The sequence below is a fragment of the Podarcis pityusensis genome (assembly GCF_964106645.2).
Source record: "Podarcis pityusensis genome assembly, chromosome: 12".
NCBI classification, from domain to species: domain Eukaryota; kingdom Metazoa; phylum Chordata; class Lepidosauria; order Squamata; family Lacertidae; genus Podarcis; species Podarcis pityusensis.
This window is the reverse complement of record NC_138037.1, coordinates 27,104,554-27,118,870: the sequence shown is the minus strand read 5'-3', so window position 1 is coordinate 27,118,870 and position 14,317 is coordinate 27,104,554. Positions and strand designations below refer to the sequence as shown.

General features: G+C 38.4%; 1 protein-coding gene across 12 annotated transcripts in view; it reads right to left on the bottom strand.

Annotated features, from left to right (window-relative positions):
* The window catches only part of AKAP9 (A-kinase anchoring protein 9), a 103,280-nt gene that overhangs the window by 60,296 nt on the left and 28,667 nt on the right, over positions 1–14,317 (bottom strand). For 11 of the 12 annotated variants that reach the window (XM_080975595.1, XM_080975597.1, XM_080975598.1 and 8 more), the window contains 12 exons: positions 13,909–14,064; positions 13,062–13,259; positions 9,489–11,909; positions 8,769–8,979; positions 7,702–7,781; positions 7,336–7,441; positions 6,310–6,407; positions 5,520–5,622; positions 4,659–4,857; positions 2,487–2,577; positions 1,779–1,853; positions 425–778 (listed from right to left, as the gene is read on the bottom strand). In XM_080975595.1, the coding sequence (XP_080831721.1) occupies positions 425–778; positions 1,779–1,853; positions 2,487–2,577; positions 4,659–4,857; positions 5,520–5,622; positions 6,310–6,407; positions 7,336–7,441; positions 7,702–7,781; positions 8,769–8,979; positions 9,489–11,909; positions 13,062–13,259; positions 13,909–14,064 (4,092 nt within the window). The remainder of the gene's footprint in view (positions 1–424; positions 779–1,778; positions 1,854–2,486; positions 2,578–4,658; positions 4,858–5,519; positions 5,623–6,309; positions 6,408–7,335; positions 7,442–7,701; positions 7,782–8,768; positions 8,980–9,488; positions 11,910–13,061; positions 13,260–13,908; positions 14,065–14,317) is intronic. The other variant, XM_080975596.1, reaches the window with a different exon arrangement.

The following is a 14,317-nucleotide window of genomic DNA, read 5'->3' as shown; positions in this document are numbered from 1 at the left end:
ACCATCAAGTTCAAGAAAACTTACTCCAAAATAAGCATGCAGGATTGCAACCTTAGTGAACTTTTAGTCTTTTATGTCCTTTTTTGCATTATTTTGTTTGAACCAGGCTTCCTCAACCTTGGCCCTCCAGATTTTTAAGACTACAATTCCCAGCATCCCTGACCACTGGTCCTGCTACCTAGGGATCATGGGAGTTGTAGGCCAAAAAAACATCTGGAGGGCCAAAGTTGAGGAAGCCTGGTTTGAACTATACAAGCTGAATATCAACCACCACAATTACAGGATATCCACCCTACCCCCATTCTCAAGCATTATTGTTCACAACAGAATGAGTGGTTTGCTAACCATGCACTGGGAACAAAGAAAATTCACCAAATTATGATTTTCAAAGTAATTTTTTTGAAATATGTTTGATTGTATTTACCAGAGATGAATTCTGCATAAGCTCTCTATCATTTAAGGAAGAGATTGTTGAATCAAAGTTGTGTAATCCAAATGTTTTAGCAGGCTTAACATCAGGTTGAAATTGTCCTTCAAGTGATGAAATTTCATCACATTCTTCACTGATCTCTCTGCTAAGTGATTTGGATTCTTCATAATTAGGCATCGAAATGAGAAGAGAAGCACTATCGAATTTTTCAAGACATTCCTTTCTAGTGAAATTATTTTCTTGCTGAGTTTCTATTGGTACTACCGATAACATTTCTTCTTCCTTTAGATTTGCAATCCTTGCTAGTTCATTTTTCTGTGCAAACTCAACGCTCATGGTTACCACCACCTTAATAAATAACAAATCGAGAGTGAGAGAAAGAGAGGAGCTACTTTAGATTTTCATATAGATCAATGTATGATACATTCCCTCCATCAGTGACAGCGTAAAATTAAGCTTGCATTATACATATTAAAACACGTATTCAACAAAACAAATGATTTTTATTTTTAATCATTTGTGACATTTGATAAATGGCAGAAATATACATGGTTTAACAGGAATTAACTAAAGGAATGCTGAAGTGGTACAAAGGGCAATATCTATATAAGGACTTGCTTACAAGGCAAGACGTACTCCTCAAAATATTCCACAATGCACACAGCACTGACAGGAGTACTTCTTGACTCAGTTCAGTTTATACCAAACCATGATCTGTGCTAACCATAGTTGAGAAGCCAAACTACAGTCTGAATCAGGTCTGGAGAAAGTTTTCAAGACCATGAAGCTGCATTTCCTCACGGACAACTTGTGGGGCACAGGGAATCACATGCCAGTGGTCAGCTGACACAGAGGCAAATCTGGGTGAAGTAATGGAGGTACTCTTATGTCTGGACAGTTGGCTACATTTCAGCCACCCAAAAACCAGAGGTTTCTACACTCCATCACCCACTACCATCACTCCTTCCTTCATCGAGGCATCACAGTTCAAGGAGACATTCAAGCTAGGCAAAAGGCTGTGATGAGAGTGCAGGGCTGATGAGGGGTATGGCCCTGGGAGACTCTCAAGTGTGGAATAGAAAGGCTTGAAGGGATTCATTTGACAACCCACCCCCCAGCCTTAAGTTCCCCAACCCTGTTTGAAACTACCACACAAATGATGCTTTACACTGTTTGTCAGTCTTGTTTGCTCAGCACTCCTGTATTTACAGGCAGCTGGCTCTCTGGTTGGCCTATATACACTGTCTGTCAGTTTAGATGTAATGCCAAACTATAGTAAACCTTCCTTAACCATGTTTTCGCATGATTCTGAATTAAGCCCCAATATATTGCCCTAGAAAGATGGTACCTTTGCTACTTCTTGTAGTAATTTTTCTTGGTACTGTTCTTCCAGAAATTCAGTAACAGCAATGTCATTAGTGAGCTATATATACATTAAAAAAAAAAACAGAAACAGGAAATGTATTCATTTTTAAAGATTTTTTTTAAAAAAAGAAAATCACTTTAGACTATTCTAAAAGGTTAACTGTACATATTATAAACTATGCCTTCAGCGTGAAGCAAGGTGATGGCCAGGCATAGACTTTCAAAGTTGTATACAACACTGATTTCTACAAGTAATATAATAGCAGCTCTTTTACTGGCTAAAGCACAGGTTTTTGTAGGGGCTCAGCAGTGACTCATCCTGCATCTCATATTGTAGGTAATAACAGCCCATACCACAAAGCCCTGTTTTTTTGCTGCAGCAGAATTAACACAGCACATTACCCTTTTGAAACACATGCTGAGTGTTCTATCTCGGAATCAAATAGAAGTTGTTAAGAGTGAGGAGAATCTCCTGACCAAGTATGGAATCACTTTACAGTGTTATCATTTGCTCAAGAGGCCCAAATCTACTTAAATAATGCTAAAGGTAGTTCGATCACTGCAAATCAGTTATCCCAGATGAAATCTGTTTACAAGTTTTGTGTGTGGTTTATGTTGATGAGGATCTCTTATTTGTAAACACTAAAAAGTATGCTGAAAAAAAAATCCAGAGTAATCTACAGTACCGTACCTCTTCTGGGTTTTCTGTACATTGTTGACGACTACTTTTGGTGTTCTTCCCATTCTGCTTAACTTCATTTTCCTGTGATTCCACAGAAATACTAAAAAGAAATTTTAAAAGGTGAAGCACTAGATGACATTTCCTCTCCTAAGATGTGTCCATTGTTAAAAGAAAACACCCATCAGAGTCACAGATACAATGAAACTTTCCAAAGCAATCCAATATTAATAGATAACATAATCACCATTGTTTCTCAAAAGTGGCAAGTACAGTCGTACCTTGGTTTTCAAACAGCTGAGTTCTCGAACATTTTGGCTCCTGAACGCTGCAAACCCGGAAGTGACTGTTGCGGTTTGCAAACTATTTTCGGAAGCCGAACATCCGACGGGGCTTCCATGGCTTCTGATTGGCTGCAGGAGCAATTTGGTTTCCAAACGTTTTGGAAGTCGAACAGACTTCCAGAACACATTCCATTTGACTTCCAAGGTACGACTGTACATGAAAAGGCAGCTGTATTTCTTACAACTATAGAACATAAATGTCAGAGGTATCTAAACATTTTCACTGAAAGATAGCAGAAGGGTGATCTGTATCAAGTCTGGGAGTTTCCAAAACCTAAAAGCACACTGGTTGGGACCTTATAAACAAGCTGCTCTCATGCTTGTCAGGGCACCTCCAGTTAACCAAACCGATTCCCCCTTTCTTACCGGGAAGAGGCGCACTAGTATATTTGCCTCATCTCCTCCCTTCATGCTAAAATAGTACATGGTACCCTCATCCTTGTCTCATACTGCGGCACCTAGAGAAGACCAGGGGCTTGATAGTATGAAGGTTTTCCCTGCTATCTCAACTGCTGCATTCTGCTTTGCAGATGATCTCTCACATGCACACTCTCTGCCACAGCTCTTTAGTGCTCAAGCAGCAAAGACACACGAGGGAGGGACTGGCGTTTGTTGTTGATATTCAGCCCCATCCCTTGTGCTTTTATGTTCCTCCTGTTTCTCTAGAACCTGCGGAAGCTGGAAACCAGGTGTTTTCAATTTCCCCAGGGCCAGGACTCACCCTGCAGCAGATGATCTCTCTCATGCCTCATTCATTATCACTCTGCAGTTCTTAAAGGCTTAGAGTCTGGGTAGGAGTGATATTTAAAATTTCCCCCAGTGCTCCTGTTCTCTATGATCAACATGCAACAATGATAGTAATGGCATTGTACTTGTTCTGGTTATCAGCTGTTTTGTGGAGCAGGGAAACCATGATTATCTCCCTCATGTTCTTGTACCTTCTTGATTCTCAGGCTAAGCAATACCACTGCTGAGGATTTGAAAACAAGTGGAGTCAGATAAACCCAGACTTTCAATATCATATTATTATTACTATCATCATCATCATTATTTTAAATTTCTTACCCATCCTTCACCATTAGGTCCCACAGGGCAGGTTACAACAATTTGTGTTCAATTTGCATTGCACAACATTGAATTTGATGTACTAATGTTCTGCCTTGGTGTTCAACAGTGTTCTATGTCCCTGTAGTTTCCCTGAATAGGATGTTCCTGGACCCCTGGGAATTCTATTCCTAATCTACTAGAAACTGATTTGAATATCATAGTTTTAAATTGTAACCTGGCCTGTAGGACCTCATGATGAAGGGTGGGCAAGAAATTTAAAATAATAACCATAGTAATATGATATTGAGTGCATCTTAGACTGGAAAGATTTACTTTTCAGAGTTTGGGTTTATCTGATTCCAGTTGTTTCCAAGTCCTCAGCAGTGGTATTGAAGGGTTGCAGAGTTTCAGACAGGAGATGCCAGAGACTGAACTAGGACTTTCTGCCTGCAAAACTTTTGTTCTACAAACCACGTCATGGCACACACCCCTTCACAAATCATTCAGAAACCATGGTCTGAAGTGGTGGGGGCAACCTGCACCGTCATTCTCCCAACAGCAGTCTCTGTTCACTGTTCCTATACAGGTGAAGAAACCATCACATTTTCTTTTGCTTATAAAACTATATGGTTGCAAATGGGAAAATCCTTGAGGAGAAAGCAAAACGCCCCCGTCATATACCAAAATGGTGGTGGGGAGCAAACTCATTTTTAGCTATGGAACAAAATTGCTTGTGTGATCTCTGTTGTAGCTTTTGTTGTTGAAAAAAGGGGAAAGCCAGAATCATAGGTACCTGAAGCAATCGGAAGCCACACTGGCATCTTGGAGTCTGCTTTGTAAGTGGACTATCTCTGCAGTATATCTTTCCTCAGTTTCTTTCAACTGCTGATGGAAATATGATCTGAGGCGCTTCACTTCCTGAGCATGTTGTTCTTCAAGTCGAGTTTTAAAGTTATCCATGTCTTCCCAACAGGGTGACCTCACTTTAAGATCTATGTATGAACAAATCATAAACAATAATTCTAAACATATCATCAACCGGGGTGGGGAGGTGGGGAAGCAATGATATCAGAGCAACATTTCCTTTTACAATGAATACAATTTGTTTGGGGCGGTACTAGCAATCACTCCAAAGGGTTTAGGAATTCACGTGAGTTTCTCACAAGCATCCGACTTTCAGGATTCTCAACCCGACAATTATAACTGAGTGGGGCCTTCATCAAGATGGGCCAGCACTACCAGCAGTGTCAGGGCATGTTCTAAAGGTAGAAAGATACTGAATCAAGCCCAGATTCAGGTCAGTTCAAGTTGTACATAGGTACCTTCAGAAGAAAGTGGCCCCTTGTCTTCAGTTGTGGGGAGAGCTTTCTTTTCTCCCCATTCTTGCTCCTCAACTAGCATACATGCAGTACCCAGATCAAAATGGTACCTCCATATTTCACATGAGTTGTCAGCGTTATTTTTTCATTCCACACCCCCAAAGCACTAGCTAAGTTTATTCACTCTAGAATTTCTTCAATGTTCCCCCCACCCCATGTACATTTTGAGATTTGCCCAATATGGGAAGGGTCTGTGGCTTTGTAACCGACTTAAATGGATTTGTTTGCTTATATTACACAGAACTTCTAATTTGACTTTAAATGTATATCTTTACCAGCAAGATCCTGTGACAGAGTAGGTAAACATTCTACACTCTGTTGAAGACAGTTGCTTTCTTTTCCATTGTATTCTGCAAATGATGCCTCTTGCTCTTCAAGCTGGAGAAAATTAAATAGAACCAAATGGGAGACATGGAACATTAACTTTCTTTCTAAAATTGCTGCTAACATTTTACTTTTTGTATATCCTGCTGAATTCTGCATAAATGTGGACAGTTTCGAAGTTGTGATAAAACTATATTGCCACTGAAATGTATATAAATCTAACTCATAGCTCTTTGGTTGTGCTTAAGTTATTATGTCAACAGTCTTGGGTGCCTTCATTTCTATGCATGTATACTCAGAAGTAAGCCTCATTGACTTTCCAAAAATATATATTCTATCCTTAAATAACATAAGAGAAGATGCATCTAGCTCAGCAGCCTGTTGTCAGTTGTCAACCAGATTCCTGTGAGAATCCCGCAAGCAGCACCTGTGTGCAACAACACATTTCCCCAGGTGGTTCACAGCACCTGGTATACAGAGGCATACTGCCTCCCATAAACGGAAATATAATGTAGCATTCATCAGCATTAGCCATTAATTGCCTTGTTTCATTCTCCTTAAAGCCATCCAAGCTGGTGACCATCACCACTGGAAGCAAGTGCCATAGTTTAACTATGCACTATGGGAATAAGTACTTCCCTTACCATCAGTGATATTTACAATGCAGTGTTATGCATGTGTAACTCAGAAAAGCGGCTCGCTCCTTAATTCTGTCTAGGATACAAGCAAAAAGCAACCTACCTTTTTTCTGTCTTTCACAAACTTTGAATGATAGTCCAGTAATCTGTGATACTCTTCCGTTATCTTGCTCAGAAGAATTTGCAGGGTTCCTTGCAAAGCTAAAGGCAGAGAATGAATTAAACACAATTATTGTGTTGCTCTTGTGTATTCATTTCTTTTCTTTCTACAAACATTACATTAAACAGCATTCTACTGCTATGTTCTTGGGAAATGTAGTATATCCTTTTTACCTTGCCACAGATGATGATTTTTCTCCTCTTTAATCAGCCAAATGTGGCATATTTTCTACAAGCAACTTATTGCAAAGGGGAAATAATCCCAGCACACCATAGCCATTAAATTGTTTCCTAAATATCATTTTTTGTTTTTACTGTCCCTGTTAGGTTTTAAAGTATTATGGAGCAAAATCTTGGACTTGGTTTCAGTTACTTGCTAAATGTTAAAGAGACTTTAAAAAAAATATTCCCATGACCGTGCTGTTGGTCCTGCAGCTCAGACTTCTGTCCCTCCAATTCTAATATCCCCTCTTTTCCAGTGAGCTTGGTTCAGTTTCACCTCTCTTTTTTATTCTCTCAAGCAGCTCTGATGATTCACCCCAAGTATTTTACCATGGAGTCAAGCTGCTTACTTTTCCCATTGGACCATAACAATTTTTAAATTGCTGTAGAATTCTCATGGTCACGGAACCCTTTCCTAAGTCCGCTGTGTTGAGTCTCCCTTTAGACGTCTCAAGCCTCTTTCTAGCCCCTTTGCCCACAGCTATGGCCTCCAAGGCTTCCTGAATCCAGTCTAGAAAGCTAACATTCTGCCAGAATATCACTGCTCCAATTGCTCCTGTGCCATCCACTGCCATGCTGAACTCTGGTAAAGAGATTTCTCTAGCTTTCCCAGCCTTGCTATGTTCCAGCCAGTGCTAGCTTCAGCTCCAAGTTGCTCCTCAGATAAAAACAGCATTTCTATGTTTACAACTGCTACCAAGGAGATAAAAGACAGGGCTATAAAATTAAGATTTGTGTTTTTTGTTACCTTGGGCTTCTGCTCTTGATATTAACACTGAGTTCGATTGTTCTCTCTCCCCAGCACCAGATTCAACAGCAGGTGAAACATTTTCAAGTTGAACGCTGCAAAGGGACTATAAACAAAGGAAGAAAGTTAAACATATTCCTATTGCATCTGACTGTATCAAGCAAACAGGACGAGGTCAATAAAACCATTATAACAATTTAGCAAGAGGTAGATCCACAATTCAACAATCCTAAGAGATTCGCCTATATCGTTCTCATGTGAGATGTAGGGATCCACAAGTGCACACAATAAAGGAACTTTTGGTTTAATTTTAATAGATGAAAGAACACAGGATTTGCAAGTATCCTGTGGTAAAATGCTTCTCACCTGAGTGAGCTTAGAACATTCTTCAGCTACTGTTTTGCTAAGCCTTTCTAGATGCACCCATGGAGACTGGCCGCCTTCATCTGTGAAGATAAACCATCACTGAAAATTATTTATTTTAGAATGCTTTCCAACATTTTGAGAAAGGGAGACAATAAAGACAGATATTTGGGTCTGTTTTATCTGTACGCTATAATAAAATTTAAAATACAAAGCAGAGCAACCAGTTGAATGATTTATTACAGTCACCAACCAGTGAAATTAGAAGACAACAGTGGAGGGTCAAAGAAACATAGAGATGCCTCCAAGCAAAGGCAGGAAATGAATTGAAGCCTCTCAACATTGGACACCTAGCTACTTCTTCTGAAGTTTGGCATTTCCTAAGGAGCAACCAAATCCCACATGATAATCTTTCTCACTCATGAGAGGAAGCAGAAAGAATAAACCAACCACTTTACACAAAGTAAAATCTTGAGATAATCTGCTGGTTGGAATTTGCTAAACCAAATGCCTGCCTCAGATTAGGAGTCAGAGTTCTGCATTTGTATACCTTAGCATCTTATGTAATAAACAAACAAACTATAGCATTGCTTTTTAAGGTCCAAACTGTTTAAACCAGATACAAATGTTAGGAAGGTTAACGACAGGAAGATTTAAAGGAACTATTGGAAACTCAAGGCAGTAGAGATATGAGATGATCAGAGCCCCCCCCCCCCAACTTGAAGCCTGGGAAGTCCCAATAAAAATTTATAATTTGGCAGAATATTTGGACTATATAATATGTATTTATAATTTGGAATATTTAATGTGATTTGATTGGATTGTTAAAATGGAAAATTTAATAAAAAACTATTTTAAAAAATAAACAAATAAACCAGATACAAATGTTAAATCAGAAATCACAAAATTAAAATAAGACACCAAAACCTGCTTTATACACTACATCATGAGCACCATAAAAATGTATGCAATGGTCTACTGCTGCCAAACTAAAACGAACTACTAATACAAAAAATACTGCCTCATATTTAAAACTTCAAAAAGAATTTTCCTCCGCTTCACCACTTTACCTAAGTTTTGATTTTTAACGTTCTGAAGATCTAGTTGGTTTTTCGTAAGTTCATTCAGTTCTTGTGCATGATGGGACTGGAGCTCTTCTTTAAGAGCAGAAAGCGCATTCTCTTTTTCATTTTCCATGCATTCGCGCACTTGGTCCACGTGAGCCGAGTAAACCAAAGACAGGCAAATGCGCTGGGCTTCCATCTGCAGTTTTAAATCGCTCTAAGTAGAGATGGGCATCGTATGAGGGTATTAATAAACTTTTTTTTCTATTCTGTAAATCAATGGCTTTAAACGTAGCATCAAAACGTCGGCAAATCAGCATTTGAGCTTATTTTACAAGACTTCAATCAATCATGCAAAATAAAAAAAACCCTGAATACCAAAGTTCTCACTAAACATTGCCACATCTCTTCCGCTCCCTGCCCAACTTCTCTGCCCCAGTTGTTCACTATGTACCATACTAAGAAACCATGTTTCCTTTGCAAAAATTCAAATCACACTTATCCCCAAGGCTGTAACGTTTGCCAGAAAATGCTGACTCTTTACTAGTCCTTCTAGTGACTGGATTGATTTAGAGGGAACGTTCTCAATTTCAAAGCACAGCCACTCTTTTTAATGAGTTCAGTAGGACTTTTTTATGGGTAAATATGCATAGGATTACACGGAGACATATTAGCTGCTGAGCATAGCATAGCGGAAATGTTAATTGTGTGGGTTACCATAAATACCTGTTCAGATTTCAGCATATCCAACTGCTCCTGAAGCTCGCTTTCACTTTGCAAATGGTTCAAACATGAAGAGCCTCCTGCTAGCCCATCGTTCATTTGGTGAAAGTTATCCAACAGTGATTCTGGCTCTGATATTGAAAGTTCAATTGTCTCTTCCACTGGAACATGATGGACCACACTCTGGTTTGCGATCAGTTTCTCCTCTCTTATAGCTTTGTCATAGTCTTTGTATGAATCAGGAACAAAGCCTGTGTGTTCACAAACTCTGGGGTGGCCTGTCTGTAGCCCCCCATTGGGGTATTTTGTCTCATGTTCACATGAGTTCATATTCTCTTCCAGTCTGTGGCTAACTAGCACTTCTAGTTCTTTACATTTCACTGACATGTGCTCTTTATCTTGTTTTAGAGATCTAACTTCTTCATTTAATTGGCATATCTGACTACTCTTTAATTTCAATTGTTCAGAAAGATCAGAAAGTCTCAGTGAAAGTTCTAGCTTCTCACGCTGAGTGACCTCAAGCTTTTCCATAAGCTCTGTTGTGTCTTTTTCAACAACCTCCTCAACATCAAATGTTTCTGATCTTAGGATCTTCTCTCTCTTACCACAAACAATCGTACTTTGACTTTTCAGTACAACTGATGTATCTCCTTGTAAATGTTGGATCTCTTCTGTCAAAGCCCGGAGCTTGGCTTCATATTCTGCTTCTCGCTTGTCCTTGCTCTCTTCTAAATCCAATTTTACCTTTAGTAGAGAAGCATGGGTTTTTTGGAGTTCCTGGTAATTATGCTCAGCAAATGAAAAGGAATTCTGTAGCCTCTCAATCTCTTCTTTAAGTTCAATATCTTGTTTTACAAGTTTCTCATTTTCTGCTATCAGATTGTCTATTCTGTTTTGCAAATCAAATTCTTCTGACTCGGAACTAATGCCATCAGGGAAGCTTTCTTCTGTATTCTTAATAGCATACTTCTTTAGCTTCTCTTTCAGAGCATTGATTTTGTCTTCAAGAAAATTGTTTTGTGTTTCAAGTAAGGTACATTTTTCTTGAAGACTATCTTCTCGTTCTTTCATTTGCTTTTCTAATAATTCTGTTTTCAGCTGCAACACCTGAACTTCCTGCTCAAGTGTACCCTTTTCTTTTTCTCCTAGTCTAAGCACTTCTATCTCTTTTTGGAGGTCTTGGATCTGAAGCATCATTTCTTCAGATTTAGAATTTACAATAGACTCCTGCAAATCTTTTAGCCTTGATATTTCTAACGTGAGCTCATTCTGCTTTGCTATTAAGTTTTCATTTTCAAATTGCATAGCTTCCATCTTTTTGCTCATTTCATTTTGTAAGTCATCCAACTGCTGTTTAGATTGCATAATCATATTATCTTTAAGATTTTCAGTGTTTATTCTGTGCTCTTGCTGTAGATCATCTCTAAGTTTTGATAACTCTTCTTCATGGCTGAACAAAAGATGAGTCCTCAGTCTCTCTAGTTCAGCTTCTTGAGATTCAGCCATCCTGCCCAAAACTGCATCCTTTTCTCTTTCTAGCATTTCAAGTTTTATTTTGTAATTTGTAACTTCTGCCTCATGTTTCTCTTCTAATTCTTCCCTGATCTCAGATGCAGCAGCAAGTTGTGCTTTTAGTTCTGCGGTAGTGATTTGTAACTGGTCTACTTCATGTAACTTTGATTCTCTCTCATTTATGGTCTGCTTGGCTCTCTGAATTTGCTCTCTTGCAAAGTCCAACTCTTGACAAAGATCTTCAACTTTATTTTGCAGAGCAGACTTCTCTGAGGATAATATTTCAAGCTGTTGTGATAAATCTTGCCTCACCTTTTCTTTCTGGTAAGTAGCTTCCTGAAGCATGAGATTCAACTCGTTAATTGCAATATTCATTAAATGCATCTGGTCTTCATTAGTATTACCAGAGTGTAAACTCAACGTTCTCTCCATATCTGCTTTTTGTTGGGCAAGAATCTTTTCAATCTCCATTGTATGTTCTCTAACCAACTCTTGCTTCATCTGTACAATCTGCTGCCCATGAACTTCCTCCAATTCTGCTCTGAGGTCTGCAAGTCTCCGTTGTGCTTCAAGTTCCATTCTTTCTACAATATCATTGTCATGCTGGCTATCTTTGTGATATCGTTTTTGTAGCTCTTCCACAGTTCCCATTAATTGCTTTATTTCATCAGAACATTGCCTTTCCTTTTGTTTAGAGCTGCTTAATTCTACTCTCACATTCTGTATCTCTTGATTCTTTTGCAAGATCTCTTCTTTTACTTCTTCAAGTGATTTCTCAGCAGCTGACAGTTTTTTCTGAAGAATAAATATATTTTCTTCCTCTTCTAAAATTTTTGCCTCCAATTCTTCAATAGCTGTTTCCTTTTCCCGTAGTTTCCTCTTAGTAAAATCTTCATCTGTTTTGCATTTTTCCTGTAATAGAAATAAATTGCTTCGATTTCTTGAATTCCCATATTTGACTTACTGCTTTATAAAAACAAAACAATTTCAAGTGGTATGGCCCATTTTCTGCATGTTCTGATGACAGCATATAGAGTGATTTCCAAAGCATATACACACTATTTTAAATAGATGCCTACCGTATGTACAATGTGCTTCTTTTTACTTTACGTTATCAAATCTAACTTAAAGCTTAAACTTAAACTGTTCATGTGCCTGTCCCATTGTGTGCTGGGTGGATGGTGGTGGGGAGATAATCTAATATTTACTTCAGGAAAAGAGAAATGAGAGAAATGAGCAGTATCCTTTCCCTGAATCATCTCCCAACTTGTTTTGATAACTCACTCTGGGTCACTTTTGTGAGGAAAATGACCAATAAATATTAAGAACAAGCATACGGGAAATGACCCACGTTAGGAATCTTATGGTGAACAGATTGGGAGTGGGAGCAGAAGGAGGAGAAGGAAAAATAGCAGTAGTGATAGTATCTGAGGTGTGAAAGTAAGGTGGAGGAAGGTTCAGCTACCCACACAACCATTTAAATGTAAACATTAGACTCCCTTTGGTCCCCACCATCCTTTTTTATATGTAATCGGGAGTGACACACAATTTAACTAGCATGACTATACCCATCACATCTATCTTATAAGATCCCCACACACACAAACAACATGTATTATTAATATATTACAAAAAGACACAAAAACATGAAAATCTAGTTCAACACTGGCTTTGATGGTTGTTAATTATTTAAATTTTGCATAAGAACTGATAAATTCTTGACCGTTTATATAGCATCAATGTATCTTCCATATATGATATTCTAAGAGGTCCAAATTCATTTCAGTTTTTTTGAGGCTGCATATATTTAATTTGTTTATTTAGTTTGCAACATATTTATATACCACAGTACCATAGAAATATATCACAGCGGTTTAGAACAATATTTTCAATCATTCTAAAAGGAAGCACTTTTTCATAACACTCACACAAATATGTAGTGTGTTCCTGTGTTTGCATGCTGTAACAATTAGATAATCCTATACACTTGAGGCAAAGAGATTATATCTCTTTTCAACCATCACCACATGCCTCTAAAAAACACAAACTTAATGAGAAATATACCGTTTCGAAGGCAGTGACTCTCTGTTGCAGAAGGGAAACTTGCAGTTCAAAGTCTTCATTTTTCACTTGATAATTCTTCAATAGCTGCTCCTGTTCTTCTAGCTGTTGCTGATATGCAAGGATCTGCTGTTTTGCTTGCAGTAAGTCAGCAGCTGTGCTGCTATGACTAGTGTTCCTTAAAGCTTCACTTGCCTGCAACTTATACACAGAATTACTTATTAAAGATCAACTGCTTGAATAACAATTATCAAATTATATGGTGGTTGGAGCCAATTAGCATTCTTCATTTCTTTTCCATTAAAGCAGCACATGCATTGTATTCTAGAGAATTAATGTTGTTACTCTCTGCAAGCCTGCAGTACAATATGGGCCCGCTCAGCCTTTCTGCCACTGTATTTTTGTGGGTTGTTTTTGTGAAGCAAACTGTCTTGGATGGAATGAGACAAAATTATTTGTCCCAAGAAAGGTTGCATTATGTCAGATATACATTCTCTTTCCGTAGTGCCCAAATTACAAGGAACAAAAAGTATAAGCCAAGCTGTAGCAGTTAACCTGTAGTGTGATGAGGCAAGCCAATTTATTGGCCACACCTTCAGAACAACCTCATAAATAAGCCCACAAAATTTATTAGCTTTAACAGAATTGCAAACAGTTTGCACTGAAGTAAGTCCCACTTTATTCACTGGGACTAATCCCTGCACAGTGTGGGGGGTGGGCAGTGGGAGACATCAATATATCATACTGATCCTTCAGAAGCAGGACTTCCCAATGGAAGAGGAGACAGGCTGCCGTGTACGTATTTTGGCACTGCCTTCAAGGCTAATAAATTTTGTTACCAATAACTTACATGTTGAAACTGAATTTGCAGTTTTTGACTCTGTTCAGTCAATTCCAAAAATTCCCTCATTGTTTCATCCTTTTCTTTCCTTGCTTGTTGCAGATTAGCAGTGAGCTGTGTGATAATGTCATCTCTTTTTTTGATAGCAGCCTCAAATTCTTGTAACTAAAGGAGGTGAAATTGTAATATTAACATGGTTCGTATCAGCAGCAGCTATTCTGGAGAAACACTAAAAGATACATTCTGCTCCTGGTGTTTCCAGCCTAGCTTTCCAAGTACAATTGTGTAAAAGAATACATATTTATTCACTAGGAATATTGTTTCCCTAATTAACACTTTAAAAGGTGAATATCTGATTCTGTACCAATATTTGATGGTCCTTTAAAAGTTCTATTCTTAAAGAGGCTTAAACTGAACT